We start from the raw sequence: 19,176 nt of genomic DNA, 5'->3' as shown, positions 1-19,176 counted from the left end.
TAATCCTGTTCAACCTCTTCAAAGACTGAGAGTGCCTGCGCTGTTGTGCACGCATGTGTGCCTCTTATGGGGTGGTGTTTTACAGCTTTTGGGGTCAGGAGCCTGCTGCAGCCCGTTGCTGCCTGACCCACAGTGTCTGTAAGGAAAATGACAGCAAACGTGGTTGAAGTGGGGGTTAATATTCTCTGTCCTTGCTTGCCTTCAGTCTTTCCCTGTGAATTTAAACCTGGGGACTGTTGGAGGAGCTGGTGGCTCCCCGTCCTGCCCCCGTGTTCCAGTTTTGTCCCTCTCAGCTGCCTGTGCAAGAGTGCGTGCTCCAGAAAGGGCCAAGTAAATCAAGGCTGCTGCACGGTGTTTTCTTTGGGAGCTTTACACCTGGTGGCTTTGAAATCATGGAGACTGCAATTAAGGCCAACGGGATTTGGCTTTGTAGGTAGCTTGTAAGCTGTCGTGTGTTTCCAGGTTTGCTTAGCTGCACTAAACCTTGCAAATATTTACATTTTCTGAAGGATAAATGTAATAGTGTCCTAGCTGCAGTAGTTGTAGTTTTTGCAACTAGCCTAATTACGGGGTTATTAAACCCGAGCAGAGATAACAGCTGCTATCTGATGGAGATGTTGTAACGGTTCTAGCAGGAGCAGCCTTGTGCAAACAGTCGTTAGTGGGTAATTAATATTTTTTAAACTGGGAGATTAAGAAGGTTTTTGAAAAAGGGCTGTTGTCTTACGGGAACACAGGTTGTGTGTCTGCAAGAGCTCGGGCTTTACTAGTGGAAGAAAAAACCTTGGGTTGTGCAAGGGAACGCGCTTCTGGAACGCACCTTAAAGGAAAAACTCCCCTCGCTGTGGCTCAGGAGCGTCCCCGGAGGTGTAAGGATCCCTCTGGAGCTGGTGTAAACAATCCGAGCTGTGCCCCAGCCGCAGCCCTGCGCACGGGGGATGCGATGTGAACAATCTGGAGGCAAATGCCACTCTTCCTCTGACATTTCCCCAGCGCGAGGAATGCGGTGGGTGTCCGCGGGGAGCCATCCAGCTGGCACGGGCTGTGTCGGGACACGATTCAAAGGCTGCTTGTTTAGCTAATCAGGCACTCGTGGTTTAGGAAACGTAGTGAATTATGGCAGCGGTAAACACTGCAGAAATGTTGCTTGTAAATAGCGTTTTGTTGAGCTGTATTGAAATAAAGCATTGAATTGGAGGCTATCATCCAATCCATCCATCCATCCGATAGGAATCAAAGCCCCAGGAATGTGCCTCCCCTTGTCAACAAAAACACGTTTGAAGGAGCTCAAACGGGGGAGATATTTGGGTAGGAAGAGAGAGATTTGGGCTGAAGAGGCTTGTGGTGACCACAGAAGAGGCAGTGCTGTAGTGACACTCGGAGTATTTTGGTGCAGATGAGCACCAGGCATTACAGCACGCAGCAGGTTTGCAAACTTCTTATAAGGAGACAGAGTGTGCAAAACAAGCCCAGTATGGTTTGATTCTGTGTGCCTTGTTCATCTGCTGGGAGTCTGCTACAGCAGAGCTAGGGCACACCTCACAGTGCATCCAGAAGCAAGTTTGCATCAATTTGTGGTAAAAGGGAGCTGCTTGATGCATCCTTTAGGGCACCTTCACTGTTATTTAACTCTCAGCGTTGCCAGCCCCATCCCTAAAGCACATCTACAGTCTCAATTTTAAAGATAAGGTCTAGGCAGCATGTGTTGCTTGCCCGTTTGTCACATCTGTATTGTCATTAGCTGAAATCCCACCAGTGAGATTTGGAAACGTGCTCTTCAAATGAAAACTTACGTAACTTCAGTAATTAATTCTAGGAGATGGAAGGAACTTCTGGGAATGCCAAGTACTGCAAGGCTGGGGAATAGACTGCAGGAACTGGCAGTCCCACGTGCAGCACATGTCATGGATTTAGGGCCTTGTTGCAGCTTGCAGTGAGTGCTTGAAGGCATTGCAAAACCTCTGATGCCTCCCAGCATCAGTCCCTGCTGAGGCCTGATGGTAGGAAGCTGCTGTAGCAGCTCTCCGGGGGGGTTAAGGGGAATAATGACAAATCCGAATTGCCCGGGCGCTGTCTGAGGGCTGTCAGTGTGTGCTGTGCTGCAGTGTGTACTGGGCAGCCTGGTGCACTGCAACTGCTGGGAATTTTGGGGTCTGATCTGTCACCATTTGGGATCACGTGGGATGTTTGATTCTTTTAATTTTGATGTGTTCAAAATATATGGGTACAAAGTGACTGCTAAGCTTTAGCCAGATGTTGTCCCTAACTCAGTAGAACAACACAAAGGGTGTCGTGAGGCAGCAGAGAGCCTGCTCTTCCATCAGGATTCTTCTTTCCCTGTGGTTCCTTGGCTGTTTGCTAACTGGTGATCTTGAGCCGAAGCCACGGTGTAATTCCTCTTAAGAAAATAAGTCGTGAGAAGCTGTGTGACTTCGAGATCTGTGTGGAAGTGCAATGCTGCAGGTGGCATCCTTGGGATGAACGCAGTGTGCACTGACAGACCCGAACCTTCTCCCTTAGCATGCCTCACGCCCACCCAGAAGTGGAAACGTAACGGGAACGCGGTTGTGTTGGCCATATATCCCCTGGTGTGGTCCTCTAATTGTTTTTGGGGTCTGTGCTCTGCTTGTGAGCTGCTGCAGATTGGGGTTCTTAGCGGTGAGTTAGAAGTGTTCGTTTCTTGCTCATTAAAAATGGCTTCAAGGTTCTCTTTCTTCAGCTCATGCCCCACAAGAAAACAACGTAATGCTATCTAAAACAAGATCTTAATTTCAAAATCCCTCAACTATAAAGTCTGATACCGGAGTTGATGCTGTTAGAGACGATTCCACCACACCTTGTAGATGATGGGTCCTGATAATTGCAGCCAAGGAATGCGTTCAGCATGAATGGTCTTGATATGAGTGTGGCACACGAGTTAGATTGCTGGGGCCTGCAGAAAATTTTGGGGTTTTTTCCTTATCTTGCTTTAGAAACTACCACATTGTGTGTCTGTGGGTGTGGTTTATCTTTAATTCTCTGTTGAATTATTCTTTATATCATTACTCTCAAAGGGAAGAACTGAGTGGTAACTGTGTTACCATGAGCTGAAGAGAAACGTGTACTGTGTCCTCTTCCAACGCTATCCTAAACCATACTTGGAAGGGGGGAAAAAAGGCTTATTTCAAAAACCACATTAAGTGTTTGACTTCTTAGATCTGTTGGTTTGTTTTTAAGATAAGTGAGCAGGGGAAGATACAATAAAGTCACCTCTGTACTGTGAACGAACGACCTTCTGTCAGTGCTGCTGATAAAATGAAACGATAGCGAGTGTGTTCTGCTAGCTGCTTCCTGGCACAAGGGTCCTTAGCACCTCTTGATAGCCATATCTCCCAACTATTTTGGGTAGTAGAAAGAGCCTAGAAGGCAAGGTAAGTTTAAATATAGATACTTTTTTTCTCATTTCCCTTTGGGAAAAAAAGATCATTTGCAAGTTTCTTGATATTCAATTGATTTTTGTGTGTTAGGTCTGCATTAGACTATGTAGAAGCAAACTATTCCATAAGGGTTTGATCCAGAGCAGCCTGTTTGCTCTCTACAACGCATTGATTTCCAATTGTTTACTCCCCCTCCAGGAGTGGTAGAAGGTGATTTGGCTGCTGTGGAAGCTTACAAGTCGTCAGGAGGAGACATTGCCCGCCAGCTTACCGCAGATGAAGTACGCCTGCTGAATCGTCCCTCGGCTTTTGACGTGGGGTACACGCTCGTGCACCTGGCGATCCGCTTCCAGAGGCAGGACATGCTCGCCATCCTGCTCACGGAGGTGAGTTACGTGGGCTGCTGCACAGAGCAAACGGGAACGTGCTGTAACGGGGCCGTTGTGTGCAGCCAGGGACCTGGAAGGTGATGTGCCAGCAGATAGACGCTGCCGTTGTTCGAGGATGTGAGCTGCTGCCTTGTGCCTTTTTGCTCAATTTTACTTAAAAACTGTCTGGGTCTGGTGGTCTCGAGGACGCTCAGCTCGCCTATTAAAAGGTGCAGTCGTGGCACGTGTCCTGACCTCACCGGCGTGGAAGCTGCTAGCTATTGTGTGGCTTCCTGTGCCTTGGGTGGGGGAGAGGAAATGCCCCGAAGGCAGAGCTCGGAGATCAATGGCAGCTTAATTTTTTCTGAGTTTTGTTAATGAATAAGTCTACCTGGCAATGAAGTGCTCCTTTCTTTCTTCCCTGGGATTCCTGGAAGCAAATACCTTGCTTTGCAAAATTACTCCATTTTTCCACTCTTCCCTGCTGCCTAGACTAGTTGGTTCCTCTGCCTCCTTGCTCTGGCATGTTCCAGTTCCTTGTGTTTTTTTCTCTGGAGCACCTTCCTTCTGGTGATCTTAGCCCATGGTCGACCTTTCCCTCGTAGGAGGCCCACAGCTATTGTTCTGTTTCTTGGTTTCTTCATTCTCTGACTTAGTTTCTCACCTGATCAAAGACAAAATTGTATTCTGCTGTTGCCCCTCCTTTATTCTGCCTGCTGCCCTCCCTGTTTTGATGTGTAATGCAATTCTGAAGCATGTGTTCATGAGGAAAGCAGCCTGCCTCAGAAGAAGGGCATGAGGATGGTGGAATGTGTAGAGTTGAGTAATTAAACAGAGCAGATGAAGCAAGACAAATGGACCTAAAGTCTTGATGGGCACATACTTACATGTGACTAATACCAGGACTTTTTGTGCAGCTCACATAGTTTTCTGCGTGGATAAAGTTATTTTGCTGAAAAACAAAAACAGAAAAATTTCTAAGAATATCAGTTCTTAGAAATACTTAAAAATCTGAAAATATCTGGCACTACTTGAGCCATAGTGATACCTCCCTTTGCTAGGGTATTAATTAGAGAAAATATCTTCTAAAGATTTCTTTAAATACCCAGTGTCACCCCGATGTCACTTGCCCTGTATCACTGTATGAGTTCCTTCTGCCTCTAGGTAGAATCCAGATAAATGTGTCTTACACTAATAACTTTGGGGAAGCTTCTCAGTAGGAAACTCTGCTATGGTAATGAATTGTAATGTTAAATGTAGTCAGGGCTCATGTATAAATTTTGAGGTATATTTATTATCTGTTGCTTTTCTCGCTTTCTTATTTCTACTGGAAGAAGTCATCTGTTAATTCAGTTCATTGATTTAAAGAGATTTTTTAGCCAGTTCTGCTATCAGGTATGTTCTAAATGAGACATTAATTCATTGAGAGTAACTGTATTTTATCCTTCAGAGTACTAATGTTTATACCTTCAGTGCAGCACTTATTAAAAAACAAACAAACAAACAAAAAAAAAAACACAAAAAAACTTTTCCTTGATGGAGATGACTCCAAGTCTTCACACCTAACTAGAAACAACCTGAGTGCAGTAACTGTTGTGTTCCAGGTGTCACAGCATGCAGCGAAGTGCATTCCTGCCATGGTGTGTCCAGAGGTCACAGAACAAATCCGTCGCGAAATCGCTGCGTCTCTTCATCAGCGGAAGGGAGACTTCGCTTGCTATTTTCTGACTGACCTTGTGACGTTTACGTTACCTGCAGGTAGCTGTGAAATCCTTGCTGCTGGGTGGTTGGGTTTTTTGGCTGTTTGATTTGTTCCTGTAAGCTAGTTGAGAGTTGTTTTGGATGTGTATTTTGATTTCTGTACATCATTCTTGTGAAGTTGTTATCCTCTTCGGATGTGAGGAAATGGAAGAAAAGTTGAGTCATGTAAGGGAAGGCTGTGTAAAGATGGGAGCTCAGATGTTTCTGGGCTCTCATAGGATTTTTCCCATAACTATGTTAGTTTTCAGTCCTTTCCTGTAAGGCCCAGAGCCGCCACTTAGATATGTACTGATTATAGCAGTAACACTTCTTGAGTACTTGGAGGTACTCTGATATCAAGGGAATGCTTTTCAACAGCTTGCCCATTAACAAACCAAACAAAACCAATAATTATTAGTTTTTATTTTTCTTTTAAATTTTCATTAGCAGTTTTCCTTGAATAGAAGTACTACCAGAGGTAAGAAATACATAGATGTAAATTCTACTGATCACTAGATTCATCTGTCTTTTTTTTATAAAGCAATAGCACTGAGAACTCTGTCTGGAACCTCCTGTGGCTAAGTGGTTGCAAGCCTGGCTTATTTTTATACCCTTACCTTTTCTATGCAACATAGAGTCCCTTACACGTGTCCATGTGCGTGTGCAGATACGTAACATAGTTTTGCCCTATAAAAATAAATGTGTTGGAATTTGAGCAGGTGTAATAGTGATGATTGTTTGACAAGATACAGGAATCACAAAAGTTTTTCCCATTATGCAACTTCACCTTTCTTTAATGCAGATGTATAGTTGCAGGTTCTGTTTGCAAGGCTCTTGGAGCAGTTGCTAGCACTGGCACTTCGCATGCCCCAGCTCTGTAGTTTTCTCATTTTCTGTCTTCTAACCTGCAAGCTGTGGCCTGCAGACCGTTGGGGTTATCTAAACTATTTTGCTGATGCCTACATGCAATGCCTGAAAGTTGGTCTTCTGTATGAGACCAAGTCCCCTGGCAAACAGTACCACTGGGTGAGACCAGACAGGGGAGGACTTCCAGAAAGGTGGAAAACTGCTACTCTGAGTTGAAGCGGTCCTAAATACAGTAGGGCTGAAAATGCTCTTTTTTTCTATGTCAGTGTGGTTCCCCTACTTCACTTTTGCCTTCAGAGAATTCTGTTCTTACTCCACGTGTGCTGAGACGATCCTCTCTGTGTAAGAGGTGTGACGGTCACTCTGAGATCTCCATTTTAAAATAGTGTGCTCTGTGAAGCCTGTGATCGCAAAGGACAGGTCTGAAAGATGAGTTTTTACAAAAAGGCTTTAGGGATGGTAGGGCAAAAGCTGTTAAATTCTCCCGAGCATCAACTGGCGACATTTCTCTTTTATGGTAACACTAAGTGACTTTTTTATTTTCCAATTTTTCCAGATATTGAAGACTTACCGCCCACAGTCCAAGAGAAGTTATTTGATGAAGTACTTGATAGAGATGTTCAGAAAGGTAAATGTTCTTGAGAACGGCTAGAATTTCTCTTTGCTTGGCAGTAGAGAAATATTTCTCTTCAATAAAATGTACGTGTATAAATAAGGCATTTTTGCCTGAAGTTGTTTTCAATAGAGATTTGATGCTTTCAAGTTAATCTCCACCCTGAAATTATTTTAACGTTCACATTTGATATAAGAGGCAGAGTGAGAATGGAGTCTTAGAAATTATTTATAATGCATCTTTGGATCTCATTGTGTGTCCTTCTGTTGTTAGCTTGCTTGTTAGCTTTACAGCTTCAAGTCACGTGCTTTTTAAAGAAAATTGAAGAGTTTTCTTCTTTGGTAGCAATCCTCAAGCAATTGATGTGATGTTTCTTTAAGGCTAGCATATGTGTTTTTCCTTTTCCTGACAGCACATAGCCCAGGGAAGTTCTTTTAGCTGCAGCAGTTCATCTACATTTGTAGTATGAGGGAAAATTAATTTTATTAATGTAAATGGGTAAATCGGTGAGATTGTGCCGTTAATGTGCTGTTTGGATTCAGAGACTTCAAAAGCAAGCGAGATTTTTAAGATGCTGTCATATTGCAGAGCTAGAAGAGGAATCTCCCATCATTAACTGGTCGCTGGAACTGGGCACCCGCTTGGACAGCAGGTTATATGCACTTTGGAATCGGACTGCAGGGGACTGCCTGCTGGATTCAGTCCTACAAGCTACTTGGGGCATTTACGACAAAGATTCAGTGCTGCGGAAAGCTCTTCACGACAGTTTACACGACTGCTCACATTGGTGAGTTTTTATGCCAGCTTGGGACAGCTTTCCATGTAGCGCAGTAGCTGATTGTGGTATGCCAACAACAAAAAAAGGCAAATTTGCTCTGGGCTCCGTGGATCAAAGGTGTTGGATCAGTGTGATTCACGTCATAATCTAGTTCTAGTTTATTTTATACACACCGCTGGAGACTTGGGCGTCCTGACATCAGTCACGGTTTGTGATCTTCAGCAAGTAGCAAGTAAAACAAAGTAAATATTTCACGCTGTGTGCTTGTCAGGAGTGCGCTAGCAGCAGTTAGACGTGGAATTTCCGTGTACTTTAATGCAGATCATGTACATGCTGTGTGTTGTTGCTGTCAGTGGACAGTTTGCAGAAGATTGTTAGAAGTTAGCATTTAATTCCTATATAAAGTTTTCAGTGTTTTCCTTCCATCTGCTCAGTTACAGCTTTATTCAGTACTGCTCTTTTTGTTCCTGTTCTGGCTGCTCAGATAATGGCAGTAAAGCACAGAGTGTTGGCATTTCACTAGTGCTGTCATTTGGCTGTAGAATTAATGTATCTTTCCGAATTAACTTGTGCTGTTTTACACTGGCCACCTTCTTGACTCCAATGCTGTGGTTTGCCTCTGGAAGGAGAACCTTCATAGTTGGAACCCAGCTGGTCTGCACCAGCACCAAGTGAGCAATGGCACTAAGGCAGGATATTGGTGAAGGCTAACGTAAGGCAGAGGAGGTCAATTTTTTTTTTTTGTTCTTACCATTAAGGACAGAAACTATCAGCCAGCGTGCTAGAGAGAGAGCCTGTCCCCTTTCTTAGGAAGTCAAAGAAGGTTACCTGTAGGGATACGTGTAAGCAGCTTTTGTGAGTGCTGCCCCCAGCTACTTGCTGTTTCTCCAAACACTCAGAATTAGCATCCAGAGGTGGATGCAGTGCAGAGATGCTTTGCTCTTCTCCTGAGATCGTGTCTCCGAATGGCTCTGTCACTGCTTTACGGTTGTTTATAGCGGAATGTGCATCTTGACCACACAGGAATGTGCCTGGCCTCACAGGCAGTTCTTCTAAGGCCAGAACAGAAATTTATGACAGGTCAGATTTTGTGCTTTATGGTAACAAAAACAAGCATGGTATGCAAAAGCGTGCAGCAGACTACTGAGCTTTAAACCAATCTTCCAAAATGTTAACGTGAGCTGTTGTTGGCTTACTCTCGTGTCAAACATTACGCTCGTTATTTACAGTGCAGTCAGTCTGGGTAAGCTTTTCAGCTCATAGTCTAGGCAGAGGTTGCATTTTATTCCAAATTCAGTATTTATTCATGTTGAAAGCACAGGGGTGTGCTTCATCTGGTTCCTGCACACCTTTATAGCTGTTGGAATGCAGTTGCTCACCTTCAGCCTGCATAATGCTATGTCCTAGTTTGTCATTAGGAAAAGCAGCACACGTCTGCAGAGCCGTGTCCTTGGTAGGAACTCGTCTGCCTCTAGATGGAAATTCTTCAAGAATTAACTGGCACTGGGTGGTGAAAATACATCAGACTTTCAGACTTCAGCCAGAATTCCTTTCCAGGTTCCTAAAACCCCCCCCGAGCAAGGTGCCCAGCCCCAGGTCCCGGTGGGTTTGAAGCTCTCCAGGAGGAGCCCCCAGCCCCTCTCTGGGCAGCCTGTGCCAGGGCTGCGGCACCCGCCCAGCACAGACGTGCTGCTGGGGGCCAGGGGCAGCCCCCGGGGCTCCAGCTTGGGGCTGAGGCCCCATTTGAATAGAAACAGATCCAGGTAAGTCCAGAAGATGCCATGTACGTGTATTATTGTGAGGATATGTTATCCTCACAATGATTTTGTTGGTTTCACAGTCTTGGCTAAACCCCTGTTCTTAATGCGAAGCTGGGGTCTTTTGGTAGTACAGTGGTTGGATGGAGTTTAAAATTTAAAAAGCCAGCGTATGCTCTTCAATACAGTTGTCATTTTTCTGTGTAGTTAAGAAAGATACAACACTGGGGCTGAAGTAGCATATAAAGTGCTTATTTTTAATAAAACAGAAGTTAAAACCTTATGATTTAGCATAAATGGATCAGTTGTGTTTTCTGGTATCTAATTCTTTAATTTCAATCCATGCTGCTCTATATCTCTCCCATGTAATATTACCCTCCTCTTTGCTCCAAAAGCTGACACAAAACAGATTCTGCTTCTTAACTATAGTCTTTTTGAAGTCGATCTGCTGGCACTGTGGAGTGAATTGGCACATGAGCTGGTTAAAGAAGAGAATACCTGTATTGTTTGTGTGAGAACAGTGAGTAATTGTCTTACATGAGATGGAACGTCTTGGTTTGTTTGCCATAGGTCAACACTTCAAAAATAAATAAGGCTAAATAAGACTTCAAAAAAGCTATTATAAGACTATCAAACTAGCCAGGAGCCTGTTAGGAACCTGCATCTATTACAGCATGTTTGCTGTAGGCATGACGATCCCAAGTGATTTCTTAAATGAGGATTAGCAAATGGAGTCTCATGAAGATTTTAAACAAACAAACAAAAAAAACTACCCGCAAACCTATTTTCCTGATGTATGCTGTCTTTCTTCTGTAGTATCTGCTGTCTTTCTGCTGTCATATCTTGTTACAGATATGGTATAAAGGGTTACAAGGGCTGAGTGCTGCTGTCAGACACACAGCGTGTATTTTTGTATGAGTGCATATCTTTGTCTTCACCATTCTATGCCTTCCCCCCCATGTTTTAGGTTCTATACACGCTGGAAAGAATGGGAATCGTGGTATTCCCAAAGCTTTGGTTTACATTTCTCGTTGCGTGAGGAACAGTGGCAGGAAGATTGGGCATTCATACTCTCTCTTGCAAGCCAGGTAAGAAAACTTCTTCATTGCTTGCCATTGGAAAGGATATTTTAATCTGTCTGAAAAGAAATTTTAAGAACTGAGAGTGCTCTTCAGGAATAAAGGTTTTCTTTTACAAAGAAAACCATTCCTCTGAAGCCAGTGATCTTAAACTCTTACTGAGTAGGCTCTTTCAGCCAAGTTGGGAAAACTTCATTTAAAAATAATTTATTTTGATCTTACTGTTAGGCAGTACAGTATGAAAAAGTTACGTTATGCTGGTGTCAAAATGAAGTTTGTAGAGTAAACTAGTACATAATGGTCTGCTTAATAGCCTACCTCTTGCAACATGCATCTCCTGGAACATACCTGTACATCTGTAAGCTTAAACTATTGAGAATTTGGCAATTTGGTATTTACACCACCCCTCCAAAATGAGAATTACATCTCAATAAGCTTCCAACTATAGGAATAGCTTAGCTCCTCTTCTAAAGCATATGTGTGTGGCTTTTTATTGTTGCTCTTTTCCTGTCATTTGTTTTGGACATGCTCTTTTCCCATCGTCAAAAGATATTTATCCTAACCTTTCCCCAAACAAGTGAATTTATTTTTAGACTAAATATTTTGCAGAGCTTCACTACTAACTGCGGGATGAGATGTTAGATTGAATCGGGGAGATGGGACAAAGAATTACTGCAGATGATTAAGTTATTTTGCAGGCTGAAATGTTTCTTTGCTTATCTGTAACTGACATGTAATAGTCTTCTACTTCAATTTTTGTCAAACCAGATCACTCTTAAAAGCATTCTGTCTCAATTTGGGGAATGTTTTTCAAATTTCAAAGTAGAGAGAGTAAGTTCCTTTTCAAATGTTCTCTTTGTTTATGTTTGGTGCAGCCTGGAGCAAGTTTGGAGCAGACACACATTTTTGTACTTGCACATATTCTTAGAAGACCAATTATAGTTTATGGAGTAAAATATTTTAAGAGTTTCCGAGGAGAAACATTAGGATATACCCGTTTTCAAGGTAAACCTTTATTTTTTTTTCAGATTTAATATTAAAAAATGTTTAGTTATAAACTGTAAACATAAAGGCAGTAGAAAGGAGAATGACACAAGCTACTAGATGGCAGGGGGTGGAGTAGCATTTGATGTAAGCTTTCTTTTGCTATTAAAAAGAAAAAAGACCCACAAAACTTTCAACCTTCCATTCTGTGATGGATGTGCTGCCTTGAACCACAGGGTAAAAAGTCATTTGACCTCCACGCAGCAAGCTCTTAGCCTGTAATTTATTAAAGGTGCTCTGGTTTGTGTGAACTTCTCAAAAGTCGTGTGGTTTGTACTGCTGTAAGACACGGGAGGCTCAACAACTGGAATCTGAAATTCTGCATCTGAAATTCTCCTTGGTGCTGGTAGCAGCAGCTGTAAATGTTCCCTTCACCTTGTATTTGGCATTTCTGGAGGGATGCTCTCCGGTGTACTTCCTAAACCCGGGGGGGAAGGCAGGCAAAAGGTGTTTGTATTCTTTGTAGTGGTGTAATTTCTCAAGAGTAATGTGTTTGGGTGTTTTTTCAGCACGGAGGGGTGTACCTTGTCGTCCTGCAGCACGGTAGGAGGTGAATTGTGAAGCAGCCCTTAGCAGTGAAAAGGAGCTGCCCTCAAAGCAAGAGGCAGGGGTATACGAGGAAAGGTAGAGAGAGTAAAAAAAAGGGTGGAAAATGATAAAGCTGAACTTCTTTGGTACTTGATTAAGGAGGTGGCCACTCACTGGCATGGATGCCCCAGAGGCTGACAAGGAAGGGGCTCTGTTCACGCACTCTACAGCCAGCCTGTTGTGGGAGGTACCAGATCAGGCAGATCCTGGAAGCCCCTTTTGATTATCTAAGCATAAAGTAAGCTGAGAGAGGTGGCAAACCCATAATAATTAGAAGAATTCTGGGCTGTGGTGTTACAGTCAAATATAACTGCTTACTGAAGGCTTTCTGGAGACTGCAGTCCTCAGAAGATCTGAGAAGCTGTTGGGCTTGTAAGTTCTGGGTGGTGACCAAGTGTCCTGCGTGAGGAATGGGGAAGTGAAATTCTTTGAAGAGCGTGAAATTTGGTACCCATAGTTGCATGTTATCTGTGATTTGAGATGATAGAGGTATCGTCTGGGGAAGAACAGTCATATAGATAGCACGCTTGGGGTTTTTGTCGCTTTTTTAACTTAAAGGCTGAGCGGTTTGCAAAACAGTTTTTATTTTGTAATTGGGCATCGAGGCAAGGAAGCGTGCTTCAGCCTAACCGTGCTGAAACAGTTCCCTTGCTCCGTGAACCAGGAGGTAACCGGGTGCCCGGGGCAGCCTTGTGCTAGGCCCGTTTCCAGGAATTCAGTGGGACAAATATTAATGATGTGTGCCTGCCACGAGCTGCGTCCATCCGTCCAGACACACAACACCAACAGGTGAACGCAGGAGTCCTGTCTCAAGTGACCTGAAGTTGCTTCTCTCCCCGTCCAACCACATTTTTGTGGTTAATGTGTGCTAATTAAATGCTCAGCACAGCTGAAGCCCAGTAGCTGTGCGGCGCTTGCACGCAGGGTAGCACGAGCTGCTGAGACGGGTCTCCTGGGATGGTACAAGGCAACTTCTGTGCTCATGAGCTCTGCTGAGCAAGTGCCCTCTTTTCAGCAGCTTTGAGGCGTGCTCAGGGTTTTGTGAGCCTGCTGTGAATCCCCTAAGTGTCAGACTTGTTACCTGGGTGGCCACTGACTGTTAATGCTTCTTTAAATATTAAGGCTTTGGCAGCGAAAGATCTGTTTACCCAGCCTGAAGCATTCTCCTGGTCTAGCTGCGTGCACTCAGTGGCGTGAGCGTACAGCTTTTAAAATTAAAGAGGAGAAAAGGTGACCGAAACCATCAGCTCAGGTTTGGGAAACCAAATCCTGCGTGGATGGCTGCCAGGGTAGGCGTTAGCCCCTGCTCTTCATTTTCTGTGGCGTTTCTGTCAATCTTCACCCTCCCGACTCAATTTGTCACATTTCCTCTTATAAATGCACATCCTGACGTGAACAGATCAGTCCCACTTCTGAGCGGGACCGGGTAGGACCTGATGACAGCTCCTTGCAGCTGGTGGGAAGAAAGGGAGGAGCGGTCACCCTAAGAAGATGCTCTATGGATTTGTCCTCAAATCCAGATTTTTGTAATAAAAACTTGTGCAGCTCTGCGTCTTTCCAACTCTTTTTAGATTTCCCTTGCTCCCCGGTTAAAGAACGGGGGGAAAGGGACAAATACTGGCGTAGCCCATACTGACTTTTGTTGTAGCAAAGCAAAATTGAGTTCTAAACTTGTGGCAAGCCTCCAAAGCCTCCCCCTGCCTCAGATTTCCATTTTCCTGCTGCCCTGCCCCGTCCGTGGATGCAGGAGAAGAAGCGGAGCCCCTTGCTGAGCCGTAGTGCCCGCTCCTGACTCGCTGGCAGCAGCTGTAGTACGGGAGGTTGCTATGCTACGTGTGCACTTCAGTTTGTGCACGGCTATTTTTAAACCGTCACAAGGTGAGGCGTGCTTTTGCCCAAGTTGTCTTGCAGCAGTACACACCAAGAATTGTTTACGTTCCTAGAAGAAAAGAGCTCTGGGTTTGTTATGAGGTTTATTCTGGGTTTATTGCCGCACCTCGAGCGAATTGCTGGCTTTAGAGCTAAAAAGGGTAGGGAGAAAAACGGCAATTTCTCTTAAAGCCTGTAAATAAAATAAAATAATAATAATAAATAATAAAAAAAAATAATCCGTTCAGCCAAAAGCTGTGCATGAAGATGCTTCCCGTAGCTCTGAGTCCTGCCCTTTGCTCTGCCCCGCAGGTGTGTATTTGCCTTTGTTGTGGGAACAGAGTTTCTGCTGGAAGAGTCCCATCGCTCTGGGCTACACGAGGGGCCATTTCTCCGCTCTGGTTGCCATGGAGAACGACGGGTATGGCAATCGAGGTGCTGGTGCTAACCTCAACACTGACGACGATGTCACCGTTACCTTTCTGCCCTTGGTGGACAGCGAGAGGAAACTATTGCACATTCACTTCCTTTCTGCTCAGGAGGTAAGAGCTGTTCCTGCAGCTGGTGGCCTCAGCCAGCTCTGCAGCTCCAGTGGTTTTGCAGCCCAAGTACTGCAGGGGACATAGGCTGTTCTGCTCCCTTCCCATCATCCAGGCTGATTCGGGAAGATATTTCCCCTCATCCTCGATGTTTGTTGATAGTTCTGTGAGCTGAATGTAAATACACTCTGCAAGTGTACCTTGAAAGGGCCTAGAAATAAGGATTCTGACACTAGTGCCAGCTGAATGCTTTTTAATGAATGCAATGTAAATACTGGCAGGTATTTACAGCACGGGCTACCTATTTGATTGTAATGAAACACAACTCGTTTCTTCTTTAATAGCCACAGTAATGACAGGGAACCAGCTCAGTAAAGTGCTTACATGAGGGAGGGGATGGAAACACGAAGTCACTGCAAAAGGTGGGCATCTTGTAAAGGAAGGAGAGAAAGTATCAACTTCAGAGTTTAGGGAGGGATGCTTTTATGTTTTAGTGATGTCTTACAAGAGGAAGTGCTCTGTGTCAAGTACTGCTAGGCTCCTGAAAGCTGCTCTGTAAACAGAAAGCTCTTGTAGGACCTGTCATCCTTACGCTTTGTGCCTTCTGCAAATAATTAGCTTCTCACAACTGATTGAAATGTAGGACAGCCACGTTGCAAATACCTGTTTGGAAAATTCAGAAAGGAGAAAAATAGCTGGAGAACACTACCAGAGCTTTCAAATCCTGGTTGGAAAAGCAGCGTGCGTTGGTTTGACTTGTGGAGACTGAGATGTTGTGTTTGTTGTATGCTGATACTGATAACATGGAGGGAAAAAAAGCCTTGCTTCCCTAACGGAGGTGGTTCAGAACCTCCCAGGTGGCTGCTGCAGAGCTGCTGGTCGTGTGCCAGGCCTGGTTCTCAACCTGTCTCCTCTCCCCCAAAGATAGGTAACGAGGAGCAGCAGGAGAAGCTGCTGCGGGAGTGGCTGGACTGCTGCGTGACGGAAGGAGGGGTCCTGGTGGCGATGCAGAAGAGCTCTCGGCGGCGCAACCACCCTCTGGTCACCCAGATGGTGGAGAAGTGGCTGGATCGCTACCGCCAGATCCGCCCGTGCACATCCCTTTCCGACGGCGAGGAAGACGAGGATGACGACGACGAGTGAGGGTGGGACGGGGGCGGGAAGTCACCAGCGCGTAGCGTCTGACCTGGAGTTAGGGCTGTGCTGTAGCTGTTCGTGGTGGAACGACCCAATTCTAGAAGCAACATGCTGCAAAGGATTTCTCGAACCAGCATGGGGAGAGTCTAGAAGCTCATCTGCTGCGTGGAGAGCACTAAATGGGCTGGACTACAGTTTGTATAAAAACAAAGAAAAAGAAACAAAACAGCTAATTTTATTATCAAGACAGGAGAAACAAACACTTTTTCTTTCTGATTGTAAATCTGTCTATAAATGTACCGCATGTGGTTGTGTAAGAGGTTGTGTAATAGGAAAAGTATACCAGCATCTTAATTATTGCAAAGAAAATTTTTCAAATAAGGGCACTTCCGAAAGCACACGTTAGATGGATTTCTCTTCCCTCTGAGATCCTCTCCCAGTAGAACTTGGGATTCTGCATCACCTTTAGATACTCTGACACACTTCTGTGAAAGGCCCTTTGATGTGAAAGCTCACTAGTGCCCAGGTCGGATGGTCAGGTTTTTTTTGTTTGCACAAAACACCCACAGCAAGTCATCAGCAGAAATACACTCGTTATTTACTAATGCTTCAGTTACTGCTGTGCCCACAAAATAAAATCTGAACACTATGAAACAAACTGGAAGAGAAGGTAAATTTTTCATTGAGTGAAATGATTTGCTTCCTGAAAAAGGTTTTTTTTTTTTGTCTTTTTTCTTCCTTTAATAGTTAATAGATTCCCTTCGATATACTTAAGAATATTTATTCAGAGAAGTGACCTAAAATATATGGATTTTTTTTTTCCAGTGAGCATATACTAAACCAAATTGTGTGAAATTTGACGACTCAGCCCTGATTGATAATTTTGTATCGTCCAAACTTTTGTCTTGCTGTGATACAAACTATATCTCATCGCATCATTTACTCTTTCATCACCTTAAACATTGCTGCAAATGAAAAACCATCTTTTTAAAGGGTTATTCCTTGGTCATCACATCTGATTGAGAAGAAGAAACTATGCTAAAGTTGTTTTTAAAAGCACTGTTATATATTTCTCAGTATGTAAGCCTGGGAATTTCTTGCATGTTGATTGATGTGGCCATACTTATGTAAGTTCCTAAGATTGTAAGTTCAGAGTATATTCTCCAGTAGAAATTTTATTATATTTGATAACTTTAGCCATGTAACCTGTAATGGATAAAGTTTATCTAAAAATCTCACTTAAACACTAAAGGTTAATGCCAGTTTTTACATATACAGTGCAATTCAGGTTTTCTTGAAAAGCACTTTTGATGGTGTGGTGGTTGAATAAGGAATTTTTTTGCAGTAGCTGAAATTGTTTTAATTAGAATTTGGAACGAAGCCCCATAGCACATATTTTTATGTAGTTGAGAGCTATGGAAACCCGGAGGAACTTGCTGCTTTTTTTTTTCTTCCAAATGCTGCTTAGATTGGTGTTGAAATGTGCACAACTCCTACAGAAACTTGGTGACGACACCAAAAGCCTAGAAATAATGAAGTACTGTATTAACTTCGCAATTTTCCCATCACAGATTTCATGGAGGTTTATTATGAGATGTCTTCACGTTTTTGGCCATTTTAGCTCCTCTGGTTGGTGCATGCGCAAACTTTCAGGTAAAAGAGTGCATGTTTAGCTGCAATAGCCGTCTGGTTTACCTGAACTAAATAGGCAAGCTGCTGATACCGAAGAGGTTTTCTGACAAGCATACGGTCCCTGTTTCGAGTTCGCTTCCTAAACTGGTATCATTTCGTCCTTTTTTTCTTAACTTGCAAGCGAAACCCTTTTATTCCTCGTCGAGCTGATGACCTAAAGCTTTGCTGTCAGGGGAGCTGAGCGCTGGGTGAGCTGGGATGGGATTTTACATGGCCTGAGCAGCGTGCTGGGGCTCAGGGTGAAGGACATGGGTGAAGAAGCTCGCTGTAACTCACATCCCAGCTCGCCCAGGGCCCAGCATTTGAGATAAGCTCCTACCTATACAGGCTACTTCAAGGGGTGTGCGAAGCGTTACCCTCCACTTCTTGCAGTAATGTTCCGTTTCGGGAAGCGAGGCTTCCTTCTGACGTGGGGAGAATAACCAACTAATGTGAAAAGTACCCTGAGCCACGCTGCACAGCACGCCTTCCCTCACCTCCTGCCGCTGGACATGGGCCCAGCGTCCCCACCGCCACCTTTCCGTGGCACGGGGACCTTCCCCACGCAGTTGCAGCTGCCCTAAAAGCATGCACCGTGCTCTCTGATGTCTGTCTGGTTCTGGTATGAGAGGACAGTCCTGGTACTCCAGAGCTCTTGGCTTTCTTAATCATTATTGTTCTGTTCTGATGTGCTGTAACATGGTATGTTCAGGTTAACGAGCTTCCCAGCTCGCTTCGGATCTGGTGAAGTTTCTTTTTTTCTTTTTTTTTCTTTTTTTTTTTTTCCAAAATCAAAGTAATCCAAACCTCATGTACCTGTAGATTAAAGAGATGCAAACCCCGGCTTTGTGCTAGCCCGGTAGTCAGTGTACGTTAATGGGTGCTCTCCTTCACTTGCATGCTTGGAGGTTCACAGATGGGAGATTAATTTGCAAATGTCACCTTGCAGCTGGCAGCGAGTACACACACAGCCCTGGTTCCCGGTGTCACTTTCCCCATGCCCAGCACACAACTTGGTGTTTCATCACTGCCTCCTTCACGCCTGCTCATTTTCCTGGTTTTATTTATGAACTCCTCGGTGACAATCCCTGTATCTCTCTGGTTTTTAAGACATTAAATTTTAACAATTCTGGGTTCTTCCAGAGCTCTGCTGCACGGCTCACGGCAAATACCCCCAGCAGTTGGTTACACCGCTAACAGGAAAAGTCTCCAAACACCCACAAACCTTTTATTTGCTGCTTTTCCCCTTTCCCCTCTTGCTCAGCAGTGTCCCTTCACCTTTTTTTTTGTGTGTGTGTCTGTATTTAGCGTGTTTGTCACCTTCAGGCTGCTTGTTGGAAGCTCCTCTGCCGTTCCTCCAGGCTCCCTCCGTGCCCTCCTCCAGCGTGGCTGTCAGCAGCGTACCGGGCGCAGATCTTCAGCAGCAACTGTTCGTCTCCCCTTTCCTTGCCTAATCACATCCCGCTTGAAACCTGCAGCCTGGTTCCTCACCTTGCTTCTCCCTGCCCTAACTGTGGTGACACTTTCCCCTTTTTTCCTTCCCCTGGTGCCTCTTGGTGTTTGCACAAGGGGCACGTGAACCCATCGGGGGGTAACGTAACGCTGCCGGCCGTCCCTAGGGAGCTTCCCTTGGTCTGTGACCCTCTGCACCTTTCACTTCTCCCCCTGCTCAGCTTGTGGCCCTTCAGCAGACGCTGCCCTGGCGTTGAG

At 44.5% G+C, this 19,176-nt stretch overlaps 1 protein-coding gene across 3 annotated transcripts in view; it reads left to right on the top strand.

The window, feature by feature from the left end:
* ZRANB1 (zinc finger RANBP2-type containing 1) overlaps window positions 1-18,320 on the top strand; it is a 34,216-nt gene extending 15,896 nt beyond the window's left edge. For all 3 annotated transcript variants that reach the window (XM_082765443.1, XM_082765441.1, XM_082765442.1), the window contains 8 exons: window positions 3,615-3,802; window positions 5,389-5,542; window positions 6,948-7,019; window positions 7,593-7,791; window positions 10,507-10,627; window positions 11,494-11,623; window positions 14,432-14,661; window positions 15,583-18,320. In XM_082765443.1, coding sequence (XP_082621569.1) covers window positions 3,615-3,802; window positions 5,389-5,542; window positions 6,948-7,019; window positions 7,593-7,791; window positions 10,507-10,627; window positions 11,494-11,623; window positions 14,432-14,661; window positions 15,583-15,801 — 1,313 coding nt within the window. In that variant the 3' untranslated portion in view covers window positions 15,802-18,320. The remainder of the gene's footprint in view (window positions 1-3,614; window positions 3,803-5,388; window positions 5,543-6,947; window positions 7,020-7,592; window positions 7,792-10,506; window positions 10,628-11,493; window positions 11,624-14,431; window positions 14,662-15,582) is intronic.
* The last annotated feature ends 856 nt before the right edge of the window (window positions 18,321-19,176 follow it).

Source organism: Aythya marila (assembly GCF_965140915.1).
Source record: "Aythya marila genome assembly, chromosome: 7".
Lineage (NCBI taxonomy): Eukaryota > Metazoa > Chordata > Aves > Anseriformes > Anatidae > Aythya > Aythya marila.
The sequence above is the reverse complement of the archived record's forward strand: the minus strand, read 5'-3'. Positions and strand labels throughout refer to the sequence as shown.